At 42.3% G+C, this 20,850-nt stretch overlaps 2 protein-coding genes across 2 annotated transcripts in view; both read left to right on the forward strand.

The window, feature by feature from the left end:
- Positions 1-20,850, forward strand: part of plxnd1 (plexin D1) — an 81,768-nt gene that overhangs the window by 42,107 nt on the left and 18,811 nt on the right. Inside the window, exons 14-19 of the mRNA XM_010795874.1 lie at positions 449-554; positions 1,883-2,022; positions 2,528-2,707; positions 3,107-3,191; positions 3,456-3,719; positions 6,728-6,877. Coding sequence (XP_010794176.1) covers positions 449-554; positions 1,883-2,022; positions 2,528-2,707; positions 3,107-3,191; positions 3,456-3,719; positions 6,728-6,877 — 925 coding nt within the window. The remainder of the gene's footprint in view (positions 1-448; positions 555-1,882; positions 2,023-2,527; positions 2,708-3,106; positions 3,192-3,455; positions 3,720-6,727; positions 6,878-20,850) is intronic.
- LOC104966659 (NAD kinase-like) lies at positions 13,739-17,780 on the forward strand. Its single transcript, XM_010795873.1, has 6 exons — positions 13,739-14,143; positions 16,810-16,939; positions 17,027-17,135; positions 17,223-17,308; positions 17,401-17,503; positions 17,588-17,780. The coding sequence occupies exons 1-6, from the start codon at positions 14,061-14,063 to the stop codon at positions 17,746-17,748; spliced, it is 672 nt and encodes a 223-aa protein (XP_010794175.1). The 5' UTR covers positions 13,739-14,060; the 3' UTR covers positions 17,749-17,780.

Raw genomic sequence — 20,850 nt, forward strand, 5'->3', positions numbered from 1 at the left:
ACCTCGGCGTCATTAATATGAGACGTCCCTGTAGAGCGTGCACTGAGGACACACGGCTTAATCACAGCCAGGAGGCGAGCGAACAAGCCTCAGCAGCCCCTTAATCTCCTCTGTGGTTGGACACATCTGGTGTGAGGAGCTTTAACCTTATATCGCCTAATATCTGATATAACAAGGCTTTATTGGATTCCATATGTAAATACGGTCTGATGAATTACTTCATAACCACCGTCCTCCGAAATTAATTACAAGTCTTTGTATGGCTGTCATGATCAAGATCTCTTCATCTTTATATTGGTTCCCCTCACTTTCCAATGTTGTCTTTTTTTTATTAGTTTATTAGATTACAATTATAAACTCATTTATTTCAGTGTTATCATCACATTTTTTTCTCTCATTATGATGACAGCTAAACAAGGAGGATGACCCTTTTTTTGAATTTGTTCAGGATGGTGTGTGTCACTGGACAGTCTTCACATGAGAGGACAAATATTGTCGAAGTGGATGTGGACCAAAGTGGGATTGGAACGTCAAAGGAGAGCTTCTTTTACTTAGTGAGTATTCTCCAGATATATACCCTCCTACTGATTTCTGCTTTCTGTTCTGTCCGTCTCTCCCTTCACATTCTTCTTCTTCTACGCTCTCTTGTTCCCCACTGGGAAAGCCTCCTCAAGTGTGTCAGTTGAGTGTTAACAGATGCATTTTATGATACTGAAGAATGCGAGTGTGTGGGAAGCTTCAAACGTTCATCCGAACTGCAACTAAGCACCATTGTCATTCTGCACTCGCTGCCAGCAAAAACAAATATGGCGATTGTTGGAATGTCCCTTTGCTCTGAATTCATCACTGGTCGAAGCGAGCTGGCCAGCATTGTGTAAATTGACCTCGACCCACACAGTTTCCCTTTGGAGTATTTAGTCATTGGAAATACCCATGTAAGCCCCTTGTTTCTTTTTGTTTGTAGACAAAGCACTTCATAATTTAGTGCTGGAACGGTCTATCATTTCAGCGGCTTCTTAGAGCAGCTCTCCCTGTGAGTCATCCCACAGAGAAATAACCCTGATCTTGAAGCCCCTCTTGATAATAAGAGGATGAAACAAATCCAGAACAACAAACATTACTCCGTGATGTTGTGGGAACTCTTCTCAGGTTTCCTTATCCATCTCCGAGATGATCAGAGTGTGAGAGGTTTTTACTGATGCATGTCGAGGGGAAGATGTGGGAGAAAGGGAAAACAGTTTTGGAGACAGGATATGTACCTCTACTGAATCTCCTTCCTCAAACTTTTCGACGGAAACATCTGCCTCCTTACGCCCACTTCGACACACAAACATACAATAGGCCTTCTCCATCCTTGCACACTAAGGAAGTGGATCCTGTCAGTGATGATAAGAAGTTTCCCTGGAGGCGAGGTTCATGTCGGGGATAGAAAAAGTTCAGAAAGAGCGGGAATGCTGATGCTAGTATCTGCAGAGCTGGACAGAGATATTAATCTTTGCCCCAGGAGCATTGTGTGTATGTGTGTGTATGTGCATGTATATATGTCTTTGCATGTGCATTATTGCCTCTTAGTATATCTGTCCTGCAAGCACTACCCCACAGGCCTGTTGGCTTCAGCAACACTTTAACATATTGCAACGTGGGCTGTCTTCACAGTTTTCTTCACTAATTTACTGTTATAGTCAGCAGCTGTCTCAGTCAATCTCCGAAGAAAATATGTTTCAACCTCAATGGAGGAGAAAATATTTTATTTGGTGTCAAGAAAAGCATCATAGAGCACAAAATACAGTTTCAGTAAGCCTGTCTTTTTGGGTGACTGTCAGATGTTTAGTGGTACATTTGATTTGTTGTTTAGACATGTATATCTCTCGTCTGTATTCAGATCCCAAAACTGCATTCCTTGGAGCCAACGAAGGGCTCCCGAGCGGGAGGAACTATTGTCATCATCAGCGGGGAAAACCTGGACATTGGCTCTCAGGTCAGAGTCAAGGTCAACAACACACTGGAGTGTACCATCACAGAGTGAGAACTAATTATATGATGTTGTATTTTGTTGTGGTTTATTTTTTTAGTATCAAGTCTGTCAGACACATTAAATGAAACAGTGACGTGTTATTTAATGATGCTTTAAAGTGCTGCACATGCATATAACTAATATTACATATTCTGTGCTGTGTGGCTTTGCAAGGCTTGCATGAAAGTTTGTTATAAATGTGGTTGAGGATATTACCAGTTCAAAACTTGAGACTTAAAAGTGTTTTTATTTAAAGTCTTAAAAATGTAACATTGCTCCTTAGTTGGGGCAAATTAAAACCCTTTTTACACAAGTTAGACTGCAGTCCAAGTGTCAAGTTTGCATTTTTCGGCTCTGCTTATAGTCATTTGGTCATGACAAACCATATTTATGAAAGTCTGTTATAACTGCAATAAATACATCTTTTATCCTAAGTGACATTTTTGGGAGTTTTGAGCACTTGTAGACATTATACGATGTGTGGTCATGATGGTCTACCTCATTCTTTTTTAGCAAAACAGATGAAACCATTGAGTGCACCATGCCTCCGGCCTTACAGGCACACACTGAGTCAGTTGCAGTGTGTGTGGAGTTTGAAAACCTTCCCTGTCAAAGTGCAGAGCTGAGCACCTCCTACACCTACCAGAAGAACCCCACCATCAGCTTCATTCACCCCAAAAAGAGCTACCTCAGGTAGGTGGTCTGCTACACACATCACCAGTATCACAGCCAAGATGCCTCGAACATCTCAAGCTGGACGACAGCAGTTCCCCTCCCAGAGTCGCTGACTTAAGTCATTACTGTAATGTCGTCCTGATGTGCAGCGTTTTCTCCCTATTGTGCTCTAAATAGCACAGTGTGCATGTGACAGCATAGCGGCATGTCTTTGATGACATGTGTGCGGATTTGCACTACAGTCAAACTGTTTTGCATTATTATCTGGTTCTGTCTGTCTCCTATTTTGGTGCCGTGTCCCAAAAGTATTTGCATACCATTGTGAATTTGACACATTTTTGTCATGGCTGAGATGTGACGCTCTGTCCGTATCTCTGTGTGTATGTGAATGTCTGTTTTTGTGTGTGTGTGCCACAGTGGAGGCAGGACCATCACAGTGACGGGTCAGGGTTTTGATCTGGTGCAGAGTGTCAACATGGAGGTGATGGAAATTGGAGAAAAAGTAAGTAATCAACAGATTTTTTACCAACCTATAAATATAGAGGAATATATGCAACAATAGCCCTATAAATCCCGCGAGCAAGATATAAAATGTCAATGGTAGAGTGAATTTTAGTGAATAAGCGTGTTATTAATAGTTGTAAAACTATTCCCACAAGAGAGAAGCACCTATTGACAGTTTAAAGTTAATTATGTTACAGGCAGATAATGACATGAACCATGAAATCCATTTTAAGCTACTTTGTCTCCTCTGGTCCTTCTTCAGCGCTGCTCAGTGGTCTCTCCCTTCACAATCACCTGCCCCTCCCCGGCATCCAGCCAGTCCCAGCAGACCACCACGCAGTTTATCTTGAACGGAGTCCTCTACACGGGCGACAACCCCTTCACCTTTGATAGCGATGAAGAGGATGGGGAGCCTCATAAAGGTCACTTCCCGTTGGAGTACGTTGAAGACCCCCAGTTCTTCACTGCCAGCAAGGAGAAGCTGATTAAACACCACCCAGGAGAGCCACTGACACTCATCATCAACGTGAGTGACCCTGCAGAGACAGGAAGTCAAGATTAGTGCTTCATTGTTATGTTGGCTTCCTGAAAGTCGAGCCCAATGCTCTTATCAAATGTTTGTGTTTGAGACAATGTTGTTAACCTCTAAGTTTGGGTTTTATTTCATATACTATATATTGTGTGCAGCAATAGTTTGCAATGGTTTTAGGGTTGGATCACAAATTATCCTGAAAACAATCCATAGATTCTTTAGCAGGTAATGTTGACCATACTGGTTTGCCTGCTTAGCATGCTAACATTTGATAACTTGCATTAAACACAAGATTCATCTGAGGTTTATGGGAATTTCATTAAGGTTGCAGGTATTTGGTTGGACTCCAAAGTTTTAGACAGAAAAGTAATTGCTCGAGATAAACAAAAATCAAGGAGTTTAAACAGAGCCATTTATCCTGAGTAGAACATGAAATTCTGCACAAAATATTGTCTGCCGTTGTTGTGACATTTCCCTAAAAATACAAAAATGCTGACCTTATAGAGTCAGGGGATCGCCAAAGGAGGATACATCCTCTGGGGGCCATGAATGCCTTCAATGTCTGAACAACTAACTAACTCGTTTTGTGAGATATTTCAGTAAGGGCCAAAGAGATGGACCAATTGGCCACTAACTGCCATTGCCATCAACACAGCTAACATGGCTTGACATCTGATGAAAATACAGAATAGTCTACATTTTATATTTATTGAGAACGGTCAGACTTAAAAGGAGTATCAGTGAAAACACCAGCTTTGACAATCTCTGCTTCTAACACTCCTTTTGGAAATACTACACAGAACAAGTGATGGTATTCTCTTAAGGTTTCTTGGCTCCAAAAGCGGCACTCCTGTAAACTGCCTGCGCCCACTGTGAAGAACAGACAAGTCTGAGCGTTCCTTTTATTAATATTCACATAAACCAGAGGCACATAAAACACATCAAAGACCCCGTCCGCTGAGACGTGTTGATTTCAGTTGGGGGTCGGAGAGGGGGGGAGGGTGCAGTGGCAGCTCTGCAGGAGGTCCCATGTTCCCGTGGCCTGGTTGATCTGAGCACCTGTCTGCATGGATTCGTCACCCCAACAGGCTGCAGGCTGTGACACCGTATGACATTCAAACGCTAACAGTACAGACAGGGACGTTTGAACCCAGCTTCCTCTTGATGTGTTTGTGAGGATCAGGATGAGGCCCCTGCAGGAATCGCTGCCTCAGCCTGTCTACAATGACGACTTGTCGGCTGTTGTTTCCTGTTTTCTTTAGGAAGGTGGATTCCACTTGTGGTTGACCTGAAGGAGGGAGGAAGATTGTGTGTGTTTGTTTAATAGGGAGCTTGTTAGTCAGCCAGATCCTATATTAAGGACCCAAGCTGGAATGTGGGTGGATTTTGTTTGCTTTCATCCTGTTTTGGCCTTCAGAATCCATTGTTTTGGTTAAATGAGTTTAATTTGGAAAATGTTGTGATGTATACATTATGATTTACAATATGCTCCAACATATTCAGTTTGATTATGGGTTGCACTTTGTGCCCATATGCATGTATTAGCAATGTTTGTGTGTGTGTGCGTGTGTGGGTAGTGCAAGTGTTTTGTCTGAGTTAGGAAGCATTTGTTGACAGAGACCCAGGGGGTGGCATCCTGCAGTGGGGACAGGACAGGGCCCTGAGGGTGTAATCAAAGCAAGGAAGCACACTGGGGATAAACACACACACACACACACACACACACACACACACACACACACACACACACACACACACACACACACACACACACACACACACACACACACACACAGCCGCACGCACAGGCTTCCTCACTCGTCATTTGTATATCAAAGGAAAATAACATTTTCATACACATTGGGTATTTTTTTTGCATTTTTTTGGCTTCACTCCGATATAATAATAATAATAATAATAACACGGTACATTCAAAGTTAACTTCAGAGGTGTATAAATTGTGTGACACCCCTAAAAACAAGTTTGATATGACAAGAAACAAGAGTAGTCAGCTTTTAATTTTGTATTTAAAGGAAAGAATTAAGATGAATTGTAAAATTAATATCCATAAGAGTTTACTATAAATACATAAATAAATAGAAAGGAGGGACAAAATAACCGGGTCTCCCTCTGCCATGTTCTGCATCTATGGGCCTATAGAGCAAGCACACCATCATTTTCTTTAACCCTATCTCCCACATATTTGGTGTACGGCTTATTTACTTGAACAGAATAAGCAAAATAACTCTAGATTCAGCTAGCGGTGCATTTTTACAGCTTTTAGGATATAACGTCTTTTAGAAGCAGTGATATCCTGAACGTTTGTCCCTACTAGTGCTCCAAAAACACTGGGTGCTACAGTTTTTAATGATGCAACTTGAAAGTATCTTTCATTATACCCTCCCTGCCTGGTAAAGATCTTTCATACTCTAAGTCCCAGAGGCTTTCTGTTACAGTCTCGAACTCCAAGCTGAGATAACCCCTGGTTACATCACTACACAGAATACATAAAAAACATTTGGATCATTGTTTCTGTTTGCCTGGCTGAGTGGTCGTGGAGAAGACGTTAGCAGTGTGAGGTCGGGCTTGGATTGCAACAGGACAGAGTTGGATTAAAAAAGGCTTACACCAACAGACTTCTGTAAAGGCCCTGAGAATGTTATTTTGGGCAGACGCAGGGATGACTGTCAGCGGGTTTGTATGTAGAAACTTCCTTGGCCATGTAGGAGAGGCAGCGGGAATGTTTGCTGCTTTATGCTGAACTCGAGCCCAAACTGGAGGATTTTTTCTGCTGGCTTCCTCTGTGTGACAGCTGCATGACAGGCCTGCCGCAGCTCGGTTTCTCTGTTTGTGTGGATACGAGAATGTTTTTGTGTCTGCATGTATGTGAGGTTGTGAGCCGCTGTGGCCTTCATGTATGTTATCTGTGCCTGTTCAAACCAGGCCCCTCTAGTCTCTTTCCACTGACCGGCTGACGGCTGTTTTGTTCGTTTCTGGCACAGAAAGGACCGAGCGATCTGGAGCTGATGCCGGAGGAATACTCAGTGATGATTGGCTCGTATCCCTGTAACATCAGCTTCCACAACGACCAGCTGTTCCACTGCACCATCAATGGGCTGCTGAGCTCCAACGAGAACGAGCTCCCTGTCACTGTAAGTATGCAAACATGTGAGACACCACAATAAAATACAAAATAAACACGCAAGCTACTGTAGTGTTGGAAATATTGCTGCTTAGACCCTGATAATTTAAGGATATCACCCATCTGTCACACAGTACTCGTAAGCCAAATATTTTATCAGAATTTCAGACCATCTGTGATGTTCATTGAAACAGATTTGATCCGCTCTACCATGCACTGTCAGTCACAAGTGTGCATTATGAATGGTTTGTAGTCTCTGAGCCTGCCTCCATGAATCAGCAGTCAGTGGTGAGCCTTCACTTAGCGCCACAATGCCACAGTCGAACAATTAAATGTTTACCTCATACCCTTTATCTCTTCAATCCCTTATCAGCCTGTCTATAATCGTCTATCTCACAAAGCCTATCCGCTCACAGCAAGTCCTCTGATTCATCGATGATCTCCTCGCTTCTGTTTTTGTTTCATCTTCGAGTTCCCTCTATCTCAATTAAAGGACCTAATGAAGTCTAGGTTGAACACTTCAGTCTTGATAAAATCAGACTCTCTCTTTGTCTAGGCATGTCTCCCATCTGTTGTTGTCTGTCCCGATTGGGCTTTATTAAGTGGGCGTTCATCTATATTTAAATACGGACTGAGAGTGGTTCGCCGAAATAGCTCAGAAACATATTACTCCATCTCTTTTAGGCAAGTTGAGTTGCACTGGGAAAAAACGTACTGTATCCCCACTTTGACACAGAAATAGCTGGAAAGCTCTTTTATCCCCCCTACCCCCTCTCTCTCTTCGTGTACCTGTGGCTCATTGTCATCCCCACCCAACCCAGTCTGCCTCTCAGGATGTCTGAGAATAAACACATGCAATTAGCGAAGACATAAAAGGGAGGGCAGGGGTCAAATGAGATGTCATAACACAAATGGGTGGGCTGCCTGCGTGTGAGGAGTGAGAATGATTTGTGTGCACATTCGACAGAGGCATAAACAACATACGTTTTCCCTTGTTTCAGCCCATTTGTATAAATGCATACTGTATATGTAGGGCCGTTGCGTGGCTTATGGCCATTTATGTTTCTTCACTTACCTTCTGTGGCACATCTATTTTTACACGCCTGTGTTTAGCTTGGCTCTGAAGTGGAGCTGAGCAGCAGAAGTGGATGTGGGGAAGCAGTGTTTTTGTATCCTGAGCGAAACAGGAACATGGAACAATGGCATTTTCCCCTCCATTACACCAGGCATGGCTATTGCAGTCGCCTTCTCGCGCTGGTCTGGGTAAATACATTTCTGGACCAGAAGGAGGAAGATGAATTGAGAAAAAAGCAGGAGAGAGCCTTTTGAGCCAGATTCCCCCTCAGAGTAAGACCAGCGTATGAGGGATTTGGTTTGAGGATTGGAGGCTTTTTATCTGAGGCTCTTTTGATGAAGTATGCTCGGATTGTGGCAGGAAAGGGAAGGATGTGAGGAGGGACCACAGAGACCCTGCTGACTAATCAGAAGGCAGAAGTGCAAGTCCTTTTCTTGTCACATCTGGGTTGCTCTGAACTGGATGACTCCTACAGCTCGTTGCAGCGAGAGGCCATTTTTCTAAATCTACACTCTGCAATTTATTTCTGTGTCTGCACCTGTGCCCATGAAAAAAACGATGTGTCTGTGTTTATGTGTGCAGTTATTTGTGTTCCCATTAACAGCTTCCCATGATATATTGCAGGTATGATTGTTCTGTATTACAGAGAACATATTTAATGCATTCTCTGCTCATTACCTTGTTCTCCCTCTGTCTTTGTCTCTGTTTTTCAAAATCAAATTTGCTTTATTATTATAATAATAATAATAATAATGAGAGTATTGCCACATAGCAGATGTACAAGATTTACAATAGTGTAATGCTGAATAAATTAAGAACAAAGACAACAAAGGATTATATTGGACTCCAACCAAGTATCCAGGGAGGTATTTAACAGTTGCAGATTTAAAGATGAAATGCTTTTTTCCCTCTTTCCTTTATTTCCTTGCACAACTCAGACTTGTGCCGAAGCTGAAACATGTTGTAGTCTATTGTGTTAACGACCTGGAATAATGGTCCATAATGATAACAAATCCAAATATATTCTAAAAAAAAACTATTAAGTGAAACATAGACAACCAAATATCTTATAATACAAATGTATATCAATAAATATACACAAATAATAAAGTATATTAAGATAGTATGTGTATACATAAAAGCATTTTAAGGTACACTACAAGTAGCTGTAGTTACATTAGGTTTAATGTTCCTTCTCAAGAAGATATGCTACATTTGTCACGGTATATGGGTGAGTTTTATTGCTGATTAAATTATGTTTTATGCGCTGAATTGAGATGCTCTTCATCCCTTAAGACTTCTTCTAACTGGATGATCATACAAGTCTCAGATTGCGTGTAAGCAAGGCAGCCTTAAGTGGTATATTTATATTAATTAGGCTTAGGAGAAGAGACAGAATATTTTGTCTACTACTTAAATCAAATGTATGATTTTATGTTATGTTTTAAACATTTTCCCCGCTGCAATGGTTGAATGGTATCTGTATGGGCTGCACACCAATACACCACTACTACTTTAACTATGATCAAATAAAAGATGTATGAAAATAAGATAAAAATAATTGGACATGATGAGAAAAACACTAGGATGTAAAGATAATTCTAAGAATCATCATATCATCAACAATTTCCAACATCATCAACAATCTCATCCACTTTCAATATCAATCTCAGCCAAGGATGAGTGCACTAGACACCCACCAGTACAAAGCATGAGATATAATTCAATTAGGGTTCACAGCTCACACGGGTACATGGTCATTAGTAGATGGCCCTTCAATCTCTTCTTGAAAGAGGCTCTGGACTCTATTTCAGCGAGGTAGTTTGGCAATGAGTTCCATTCCATTATAGCTCTATAAGACACAGAAGATTTCAGAAGATTTGTCCTGGGTTTAGGTGCCAGTAGATGGCCTGATGTAGCTTATCTAGTCTTATGGTCATGCTCGTCTCGTGTAAACTATTTGATCATAAAAATACAGTGTTTTTTTGCTAAATTGGACATTTTTTAGAAAAGTGATAACACGAGATTGCAGACGTTTCTCAACTGGAAGCCATGATAGGTTTTTATGCATAACTCCAATATGAGTGCGCTTCGAACAGTGGAGAGCTAGTCTGGCAGCCTTGTTTTGAGCTATTTGTAATTTCTGTATATGTGTTTTTGCTGCTGATGACCGGACAGTACTCAAGATGTGACAAAACCAGAGACTGAATGACTTGTTTCAAAGTGGTTGGTGTTACATACTTTGTACATTTTCTCATCACAGCTATGCTCCTTCCCATTTTAGTTACGATACTGTCTATTTGCTTTGTCCACTGTAAACCAGAATCAAGAACAATGCCAAGCAACTTAGTCTCGTTTACCTGTTCCACTGGCTGACCAGCCAGTGTCAGGCTTAATGAGGATTGCTGCTTAACATATGTCTGGATCCGAACACCATTGCTTTTGTTTTTGCAATGTTGAGTACCAGTTTGTTGTTGTTGACCCAGTCTGCTATGGCTTTAATCTCTATTTTAAGTAGATAGTTTAACTCACTGCATGTTGATGCTGTACTGTACATTGTGGAATCATCAGCATACATTATTACACTGGACTTATTTAATACGTAAGGAAGGTCATTTGTGAATATAGAATACAACAAAGGCCCAAGCGAACCCCACACTGCAACACCTTACTTTCAGAAAAGCTCCCATTGAGAAAGACTCGCCTTCTCCTAGTCAGGTAGCTCTCCATCCAACACATAGCAACAGAACCAAAGTCATAGCATTTGAGTTTGTTCAGCAGCAGACTGATCGATTACATCGAAAGCTGCGCTAAAGTCTAACATCACAGCTCCTACAAGCCTCCTATCATCCATGCTCTTGAACCAGTCGTCGGTCATTTGTGCAAGTGCTGTTCTTGTAGTGACCATCTCCGTAGGCATGTTGGTAGTTCGTTGTCAGATTGTTACTTGAAAAGTAGCATTGAATTTGGGTGTATTCTATTTCTTCTATGAATTGACTTGGCACTGGGAGGAGACCGATAGGTCGACTATTGGAACCAGCAAAGGATTTTCTTTTATCCTTGGGTAATGGGATGACCATGGCTTCCTTCCAGATCTCGTGTCCTGTCTGTGGGTTTGGCTGGAGAGGACTGAGGTCTTTCTCTGGGAGGACGACCAGGCCTGAGGGAGGAGGACCAGGCCTGATGGAGGAGGACCAGGCCTGATGGAGGAGGACCAGGCCTGATGGAGGAGGACCAGGCCTGATGGAGGAGGACCAGGCCTGATGGAGGAGGACCAGGCCTGAGGGAGGAGGACCAGGCCTGATGGAGGAGGACCAGGCCTGATGGAGGAGGACCAGGCCTGATGGAGGAGGACCAGGCCTGATGGAGGAGGACCAGGCCTGATGGAGGAGGACCAGGCCTGATGGAGGAGGACCAGGCCTGATGGAGGAGGACCAGGCCTGAGGGAGGGAACCAGGCCTGAGGGAGGAGGACCAGGCCTGATGGAGGAGGACCATACTGGGCACAGCTGTCCCAATCACATGATGGTCCTGTTTGAAGACACACTATTCACTGTATTGGTCTTTAATGTCATATCTGCTTTTNCTGTTTACAGGAGAGGTATTTCTCCGTCGAGTAACACTTATCGGAGGTTTGACTTCTATGCCCTCTAACAGGGTGAGAGTTATCAAAAATTTTCCTGTGAATTGTCCGTCTATGGTGGACTTCACAGTCTCCTCTGGTTTCTGACCTAGTGCAGCGTCCAGTGTGTTTTCTGTGGATGAATTCCCCTGAGGGAAGGGGGTAAGAGTATCGAAAAATACCGGTATCGATAAGCCGTATCGGTACCCATCCCTAGTAAGGACTTGTTGTTGACCTGACACAGCCTTGTCAGACAGTTGGCCCCTTGACTCGCTCCGTCACATAAGTGGCTCCCAGCACTGTCTGTTTCAGGCAGCAGTTAGTGACAGATTAGCTCCCCTTAAAGCTGCTAGATGGGTTAAAAGTAGCAAAACCAGGCTGTGTTTACTCCCAAATAGAGGTAAGGCTGTAGTAGTCACTTTTAGAAAGACCCAGTTCCACAGAGAGATGCTAGCATATTGCCTAACCGCGTGGTGTGCCAGCTGCTCAGAAAAGGACAGGAAAGCTCTTCGGAGGGTCATCAACACAGCCCAGAAGGTCATCGGCTGCTCACTGCCTTCTCTGGAGGAACTCTTCAGCCAACGTTGCCTCAACAGAGCAGGCAAAATAATTGCAGACTCTTCACACCCTGGACACTTCCTGTTTGCTCTTCTGTAGACGCTACAGGTCAATTAAATCAAGGACAAACAGACTGAAAAACAGTTTCTACCCCAGAGCCATACGAGAACTGAACACCGTCAAACGCTGAACTAGTACACACAGTAACAATTTGCAACTGCACTACTTTTTAATAGTTTTATTAACTGATCGACATCAGAGATGCCAAATATCATCCCTGTGTTTTTTATATTGTAAACTGTATTTAAATGATGTGCGGGCTGTATGCATGTTGGTATGGATGTGTGAGCATATGATTATATGTTTATATAGTATAGATATATATTTGTTCGTATTATGTGGAAATGCGCTGCGAGGATTGATTTTTTTAAATGTCGTTGTACATGGTGAGACAATAAAGGAATTATATTCTGTAGTAGTCACTTTAAGAAAGACCTAGTTCCACAGAGAGATGCTGTGCCAATCAACTTGGAATGTATTAAGGGACCCTTCATGTATTCTGTTTTTAAGGTATGGTTGTGATACTCCTTGCGGTAGCTGGTTGTTATTTGTTGAGTATTGCTTTTGACCTTAAGTCTCGAGAGCATTTGTTCATCATCTACTGATTCAACAGAATCTCCACCCACCTAAAGTTCCCTGACACCATGAACACACCCTGAAAGGAAACACTGGACAAACAATGGAAACCTTTTTAGAGCCAACCTTTTGGAAACACCGTGATACGTTGTACGTGTTGTCTTTCTTTGTCTTATCTTCTTCAATGAAAAGAAGTTGCATTTCTTACTTAGTTGCCAGCTCAATATCAAAGTGTTTCCATACAAAAGCAACATGGGCGCACCCATTGAATTAAAATCAGTTTTGTCTTTGGATTGTGACCCAATGAATATTGAAATAGTATACAAATAGCTACTTACTGGGAAATATGGTGCATTCCTGTATGAGATGCTATTGGTTTTGAGAGTTACAAAAGCGACTTTTATATGGTGGAAGCAGTGAACTTAGGTTATGATAAGGACTGAGGTTGGACATTAGGAAGCACAATTACATCCTGTTGAATTCCCACAACGGATAATTAAATCATTTACCCACATTAACCATGTCAAGATATTTCCCCTGCTCTTCCCCTTCTTCCATGCTGTGTGTCAATGTGTCATCTAATAAAAAGGGAGTTTTTCAGTCTTTACATAAACACACATTACCGGGAAGTGATTTATGTGTGGGACCAACAACAAACCCGATGCAATACCATTAATGAATAAAAAAGTAGAAAGTGATGACGTTTTTTTTTACATTCACTTAAATGTTTGTGCTAGTAGGAATGTAACCTCAACATAATTTGTCATGCAGTGTATAAACTGCACCCTTTGTCATTGAAGCGCGATGGCTGGTTGACTTGTAATACCCGTCATTACAGTGGATATTCCAGTTTCAGGAACAGCATGTCATTGTTGTGCTTCAGTAAATCACACCCGTCCAGTAAGGAAACTCTTTCTCCTAAGGTGGGCGGGGTAAACACAGCAGAGGGGGCGTGTGCCGAGATGAAGTCAACTTTAAAGATGAGGGAGAGCTTTACCTTGGCAGAATGCTCCTGGAAGCTTTAGTGTTAAGTCCTGGTTGGGGACAAATATAGCCGGGGAGGATCCACCTCAAGGGGGTAGTTAGCTGATCCTGCTGCGCATGGAGACACTCTCCGCCTCGCTCTTCCTCTCGCACAGCCGACGGCTCACTCACAGCTAGACCACTAAACCAACCCGGTTGCTCGATAGCTGATTTTACAATGTGTGGCAATGGAGGAAGCTGTTAGAGGAAGAATGATCTGATCTGTGAGGCAGAGCCCTGTTCTCCAGCTGAGTCGACCTGAGGCAGCATCCTTGCTTTCATGTGTACAGTCATGAAGTTTAACCAGAGCGTACTGCAGGACATGTCCGACAACAACAACAACGACAACAAAGTCTGGAAATGGTGAGAGTCTTTCTCCTGACAGTTTAAAAAAAAGAGCTTATGGCAGTAGTTGTTCATCAAATATTTCAAAGCTTGGCTAGTCTAACTGGCAGGGGACTTGTTAACTCTTGTTGTTAACCATTATTTTCCCTTTAATGCATCTATGTGTATTTATATATTATCTTACCTAATTTTAGCTCATGTTATGCTGAAATTCATTTTTGGAACCTTTTTTAAGTAGTTACAGTTAGCTAAGTTTGAATATTTTAAATGCTATTTGGTGTATTTTATAGCTTGTGAATCTTTTTTTATATAAAATGAACATATTTAGATGTGCTATAAATATATATTGTAAATACTTTCTATTTGTGTCTTGGCCCCCATTCTAAAGCCTAAAATGGAGTTTCTCAACACATGTTTGATATGTAAATATAACTGCCACCGTTTTTGGCTTTGTTTTGTTTCTAATTTGTCCTGATTGCATAGGGATGGACTGATATCTAGATTGAATTTAATTTTAGTCCCACAAGTGACAGTGTGTGCATGGTATCACAGGCTGGCTGTTGTGTAGACAGAGCGGGGTCGCTGATGAAAGAGGAAGGTCTCGGGTGGGGATGCTTTCAGGTGGTCAGAACAGAAACGGCCTATGAATAGATCACAGCTTGTCACCGTTTCAAATGCTAATGAAGTTTTGATTGTGTTTGTGTTTGAAACCAGGCCTGCCCAACTTCCGTTAATTCCACGGTTAATGAGGTTCACTCAATTTAGGAAGTGTTTTTTTTCTAGTTGGGTTGTTTACCTCCCTTTGTACAAAGTTGAAAGACTGCAAGGGACTGACACAATGCCCTGTGCATTAGAAGGGAATCTAATACTGATAATTACCGCCTTGTTTGGTTTAAAGGCTTGAGTTTGTGGTATTTTGTGTTTGTTTGGTGTGTTTGATACTTTTTGAATTGACAGAGCAGCAGGTTATTTTAATGATAGTTGTGTGTGTGTTGGAATCACTGGCCTCTGATGTGTTCTCCTGGCATGTTCCTCAACCAGCAAGGTATATTTTATTACTGAGACGGTGTCTGATTTATTTAAATATTTACAGTGGTAGATAGTTGGCCACATGTGCGGCCAACAGGGCCGGTCCTTGGCATAGGCAGTATAGGCGAATGCTAAGGGCGCATCAACCCATCGGGGGCGCCGAAAATTGAAGAAAAAAAAAAAGTTAGACATTTTTTTTAAAAGTCCCAATTTTGGATCAACAAAGAACATCTTATTATCTTATACTAACATAACTACACCTATAACAGCGCCCATAAACTATGGCACCCCCCCCACAAAATCAAGTTGAACTGCCCCAGCCCCAGTAAAAATGTGAAATTGTTGGTTTTAGTGTGCAATTATAGGTTTTAATTTTGTATTTGTGTTCATTTAAAATAAATCAAACTCCCAAAAAACGTATACAGCTTCTGTGTGCTTTTATTAACATTGGAATTTACTGTGTAAGCGGCCGCGGGGAGGAGAGCTTTAGAGAGCTCTCTCCTGAAAGACTGAGCGGCTCTGATAACCTCAGCTCAGTGAGGTAAAGGCACACCTTTATATGATCATTATAGTTGTAAAAAAATAAGAGAATAGGTGAAAAACAGGTATAAAATACTATATGACAGTACAAAAAAGTTGTTATTAATAAACAAGAATACAGTTTTTGAAAGGGGAGTGATTTGTAAAATATCCATAAAGAAAATCTGTTTCCAGTTCTGTTTCATATCGTGTTGAGAGATGTATCCATAGATCTCCTAATGTTGCTCTCAAAGTGCACCAGATTGATGCTTTTAACTTCAACATTTAAAAAAGCTAAAATCTTGCCTTGGGCAGCAAATTGGTCAGGGGCGGCCAATGTTGAAACACTGCTGATATCTGAGAAGAGTGGAAAATAAATCATCATTTGAAGGTTAATGGGGGCGTGTATGCTGGTTCTTCCTGTAAACTGCCATGTCATAGCACCTGTGTAGAGGTTTTATCTAGTTGAATGTTGTGTTTGTATAATCTGTTGTAATCATTCCTTTAGTTATGATCTTCCTATTCAGTTATTTAGTCTTGGTTATGTCCCCTGATGATATGAAATGCTTGAAATCAACATTCTCTACATGTGATCAGTCGCATCAGTAACGGACTAATGTATGACGGGGCAAACGGGAGCCATCATCAGACGCTGCTGTTGTTCGGCTAGTTTCAGCTTTATTTTATCCCCAGATTTAATATTTGTGGTCCCGGTCCATATTAGTTTCAGCCTCAAGGAGGTCAGATTTTCATGCTTCCTGCTTTTAGTCAAGTCATGATTATGTGTGCTTTTTCGTCCCGGTTTAGCTTCACAACTCGTGGCTCCCCGCCTACAGTCTAGATAGTACAGATTGCATTTTGCTTATAACAGCTATATTTAATGCACTTTTTTCCTCTCACATTTGTAACTTTCCGTTGTCTTTCTCGAAGTATGGTGCCAATGATATCCTTGATCCTGTGTAGGGGTTAGATAAGGTGAAGGCCATGAGACAACACACAGGGTCTTTAACCCGGTGGCTCTAATTGGATATCAGCTAAGCTGTCCTGGCTATGATGATGCTTTGCTTAAATAACAGCTATGTTTTACGTTCTGAGGCTCAGCGCTCAGACCTGACGTAACGTTGTGTTGTTTTCAGGCACATTCAGGACCCCGCCAGCCAGAAACTGACGTGGAACAAGCCACCAAAAAGTGTCCTTGTCATCAAGAAGATAAGAGATGCCAGTCTGCTTCAGCCTTTCAAGGAGCTCTGCATATTCCTCACCGAGGTATGGCCACGTGTTCACTGACAGTATATCTGATGTTTATTATTCAAAGTCCTCACTATCAATTCCTTAACTTTGTTGTTCTTGTAGGTGAAGGAAATGATTGTTTATGTGGAAAAGAAAGTTCTGGAAGATCCTGCCATATCAGACGATGAAAACTTTGGAGCCATTACTGAGAAATTCTGCACTTTCAGAGACGGTATGAGAACCAGCCATCTTCAGAACACTGTAAATAAAAGACTGGATCTTTAATTTAAAATCTGTATTGCCTTTTTTTATTTCTCAGATCTTGATGACATCTCCAATCGCGTAGACTTCATCATCTGTCTCGGTGGAGACGGAACTTTGCTCTATGCATCTTCGCTTTTTCAGGTATTCACTACTGACAATGTGTGGGTCTTCTTTTGTTTGCAATTCCTGGTATGACACAGTCCTCTAACCCTTACCTTTTTGTTTATTTGTAGGAAAGCGTTCCACCAGTTATGGCCTTCCACCTGGGCTCCCTGGGTTTCCTGACACCTTTTAAATTTGACACCTACCAGTCTCAGGTGGACCAGGTTATCGAAGGTACTGATTGTTTTCTAATCTCTCTTTAAACACAGTGCTCCAGCTTGTATATGCAAAAGACTATAATACATGTTTCCTATATAGGTAACGCTGCCATCGTTCTACGAAGTCGCTTGAAAGTCCGGGTGCTTAAAGACAACTGGGAGAAGAAGGCCAGATTGGACGAGAAGGGCATCATCCTGACCAATGGGGACACGGAAAGCAGACGGAAAAGCGTGCAGTATCAGGTAATATCTGAAGCTTAAATCACTTCTTTATAACACATCAACAAAACCATTTTGAGCCAAGATAAAAATACTTTTTTAGTCATTTTAGGGTGCGTTCACACCTGCCTTGTATAGTCCGGTTGAATCGAACCCTGGTGCGTTTAGCCGCTTGGTGCGGTTCATTTGGGTCAGTGTGAACACAGTCCGAGACCTCTTAAGTGAACTAAACAATCGGACTCTGGTCTGCTAAAATAGGTGGTCTCGGAACGCTTGCAAACTCTGGAGCGGTTCATTGCTTCTGTGAACGCAGTCCGCACCCAAACATAGGAAGCGTAGTATTTACGTCTTTAGCGAAAGAGTCTTTCAAGACATCCGCGGTTGTTTAGTTAAAGAGTAAAGCAGAATTAAGTGTTGAACAGTGTCGTGTAAAGTAAAAATTCTCCGTCAGCTACATAAAAGTAAGAACACCTGTCGTCGGTGAAATCACTCCCCGTAAATCTATCACTCCTCTATTACCGAACAATATACCCACCCTCACTAAACCCTCCCGTCACTCCCTCTCCAACGTCTCTATAGTGCGAAAGGTCCATAATTTTAATGGCACTTCTTGACCTCAACATGCCAACTCTGCCACCCCTGCTCACATTTCTCCTCCTTCTATTCCTACTCTAATATCGCACAGTACTACTACGCAGTGCAACGCTGTCACCGAACTGTACCTCGCTTAAACACGGTTCAACCCTAAAACAGTTCACGACGCATCTCAATTAGGTTTTGTACAGACTCGCCCACGAAGCCACTTACATCGCCGCCCAGCTGCTACCTCACATGGATATACTACGACCATACTGACTTCCTCTGCTCTCACACTAACCTCCACCAGTTACCCTCTGTATCGTCCCGACACTCCTCACATCATAATACAAGTGTACTCTCGCCGGACACGCCATTATACCTTACCTGTAACAAACACTGTACGTTCGCGTACCGTTCGAATCGCCCGATCACCAAGGTGTCTCCCTACACCTGCCTTATCAACATAACACACTCTGCTCCTTTTAGGTGCCGTCACCACTTGTCCACCTCCCTGACACTCAGTCACGCCCTCTAGCCCTTGTCTCACCGTTCGTGAAGCTCATTACATCTACCTTCCCAGTATCCTCACCAAGTGCTCATCATCAGGTGCCAAAACAACGGCACCCCTCGCCTCTATCCTCTAGAACAATTCTCCCCAGCCTCCTATCCTCGCTACATCCGTCAAATATAAAACGCGCTGTTTCGACCACACTAACCTGACTAAAAAGTGACACCGTGCTCACCAAACTTCGGACGAGACCTTCAAGTACCACATCGCACTCAACAGTAGAGTTCGGTATATCTATCAAATCAGAATCAAACTCACTGACAGTATAGGACACAGCCTATTATGTCTCATATCAACTTGTCCTTACAGATATCTAATCAACCACCCTCCCCAACACCTCCTACGACCCACGACAAGCGCTCTATCCTAAACTCTCAACTCGTTGAATCTTACTTAAAACAGATTACAACATCCTCTCGGTATAGTAACGATGGTCTGCCCTCCGACCACCCCCTTCAAGGCTTCTCCTCACGCACTCCTCCTCCCGTCGCCCTAAGGTGACTGCAATGTACTCAAATTGGTCGAGAGCACACACGCCAGTGGCTCTTCCTGCTGTCAACGTCATGTCCACACAAACCAGTAAACTAGTCTTACTGAGCATCATAATTGTGGTTCGAAACCCTCAATACAAACCGAGCCTTTACGACAAGTTTACCAAAGGTACACCCAGTAACTGTAATTTCCACCCACCATTTTTGCGTTAGAGCAATATACTACCCGATTCATTGCAGTCGCCTACGGAGGCAGGCGGTACCTCAGTAGCCGTAGCACAAGACCGTCATACTAAGAAGTTAGTTACGACCGACAAAATCCCCGCTACTAGTTAGACTGTTGAATCAGCGGCCGGAAAAAATCGTACAGTCTCATACTTAATAGTCATAGTTGACAGAGCATCATTTTATGATAATAATCTTCAACACGAAATCAACATATGATAAATTAATGACTAATGACTAACCAAGTATAAGTCAACTTGTGCTATCTTCCACTGATAGACACCAATGATATCAAGAGTCTTGTCGCTGTCTGGCGACAGTTCACATAACAATAACTGGACCGCAACAATTACCTCGCAGACAACAGAAAGTGCTCATGACCAGTAGATATTGCTTCAGGCAAGCGTAAACAGACTCTTTAGATTTAACCGCGTAACGTCAAAGACAGAATTAGCTTAACTAATGGATTACTGTTCTCGCCTAGTTGGTCTTTCGATGTCTAGACCAATCTCTATTGTCCCCGTCTCTTGGGAGAAAAAATGCCGATACCGCCAAGAGTGGATACTGTAATACTGTCATAAAGTCAATGACCGCTGTGTTATATATGTCATACGCAGTTCAGATGCGATTAACAACCGAAATCCGCCTATATACTCCACTGAAGTCGCGTATTATGAAGGAGTTAGCCCATAAATCTGCTCATTACATTAAAGCGATAGCCTTAAATTTCGTTCCCGTCAGCTCACCAATACTGTTTCAGACATTCTTCAGTTATTTAAAGAGCACATCTCTTTTTCTTATCAGCACATGTAGCTCCAAGTCTACAGGACAATACAGGTAACGAATAGACAAGATCAAACGTCTTTAGCTCTCATATGTATTGTTAGAAGCACGTGATTTAAAGAACTGAAGAAACTCAGTAAACGCCAAATAATCGTAAAGATACTAACTTACAAGTTATGTATAGATTAATAACTAATTAATTATAATATATTTCTCTAATAATCAAAAGCATTCATGGTGTTTCATCCGTACATTAGTTAATTCACAACCACACTCAGCTCACATGCACGAACAATGAGAACAACTCTTACACCCGGTACATTATTCGCCCGTTATTACACGTCGCTGCACCAGGTAACATACCCTTTCTTGGTGGGCTGTCCGGGACTTTAGTCCTCGGGCTGCGCTTCGCTCCCTAGATCTAGCCGTTACTTCCACAAGAAAAGGGGTAGTTACTGCGCGGCGGAGTGTAATAGGTACTCTCTGCAAGGACGTCAT

This window comes from Notothenia coriiceps, unplaced genomic scaffold, assembly GCF_000735185.1.
Source record: "Notothenia coriiceps isolate Sejong01 unplaced genomic scaffold, NC01 NC01_scaffold00037250, whole genome shotgun sequence".
NCBI classification, from domain to species: domain Eukaryota; kingdom Metazoa; phylum Chordata; class Actinopteri; order Perciformes; family Nototheniidae; genus Notothenia; species Notothenia coriiceps.

Excerpts from the sequence above, each read along its gene's own strand:
- LOC104966659 (XM_010795873.1), top strand. The coding sequence starts at position 14,061 with ATGTGTACAGTCATGAAGTTTAACCAGAGCGTACTGCAGGACATGTCC. Across the intron at positions 17,136-17,222 it reads ATTCTGCACTTTCAGAGACG|ATCTTGATGACATCTCCAAT; the intron begins GTATGAGAACCA and ends TTTATTTCTCAG. Across the intron at positions 17,309-17,400 it reads ATGCATCTTCGCTTTTTCAG|GAAAGCGTTCCACCAGTTAT; the intron begins GTATTCACTACT and ends GTTTATTTGTAG.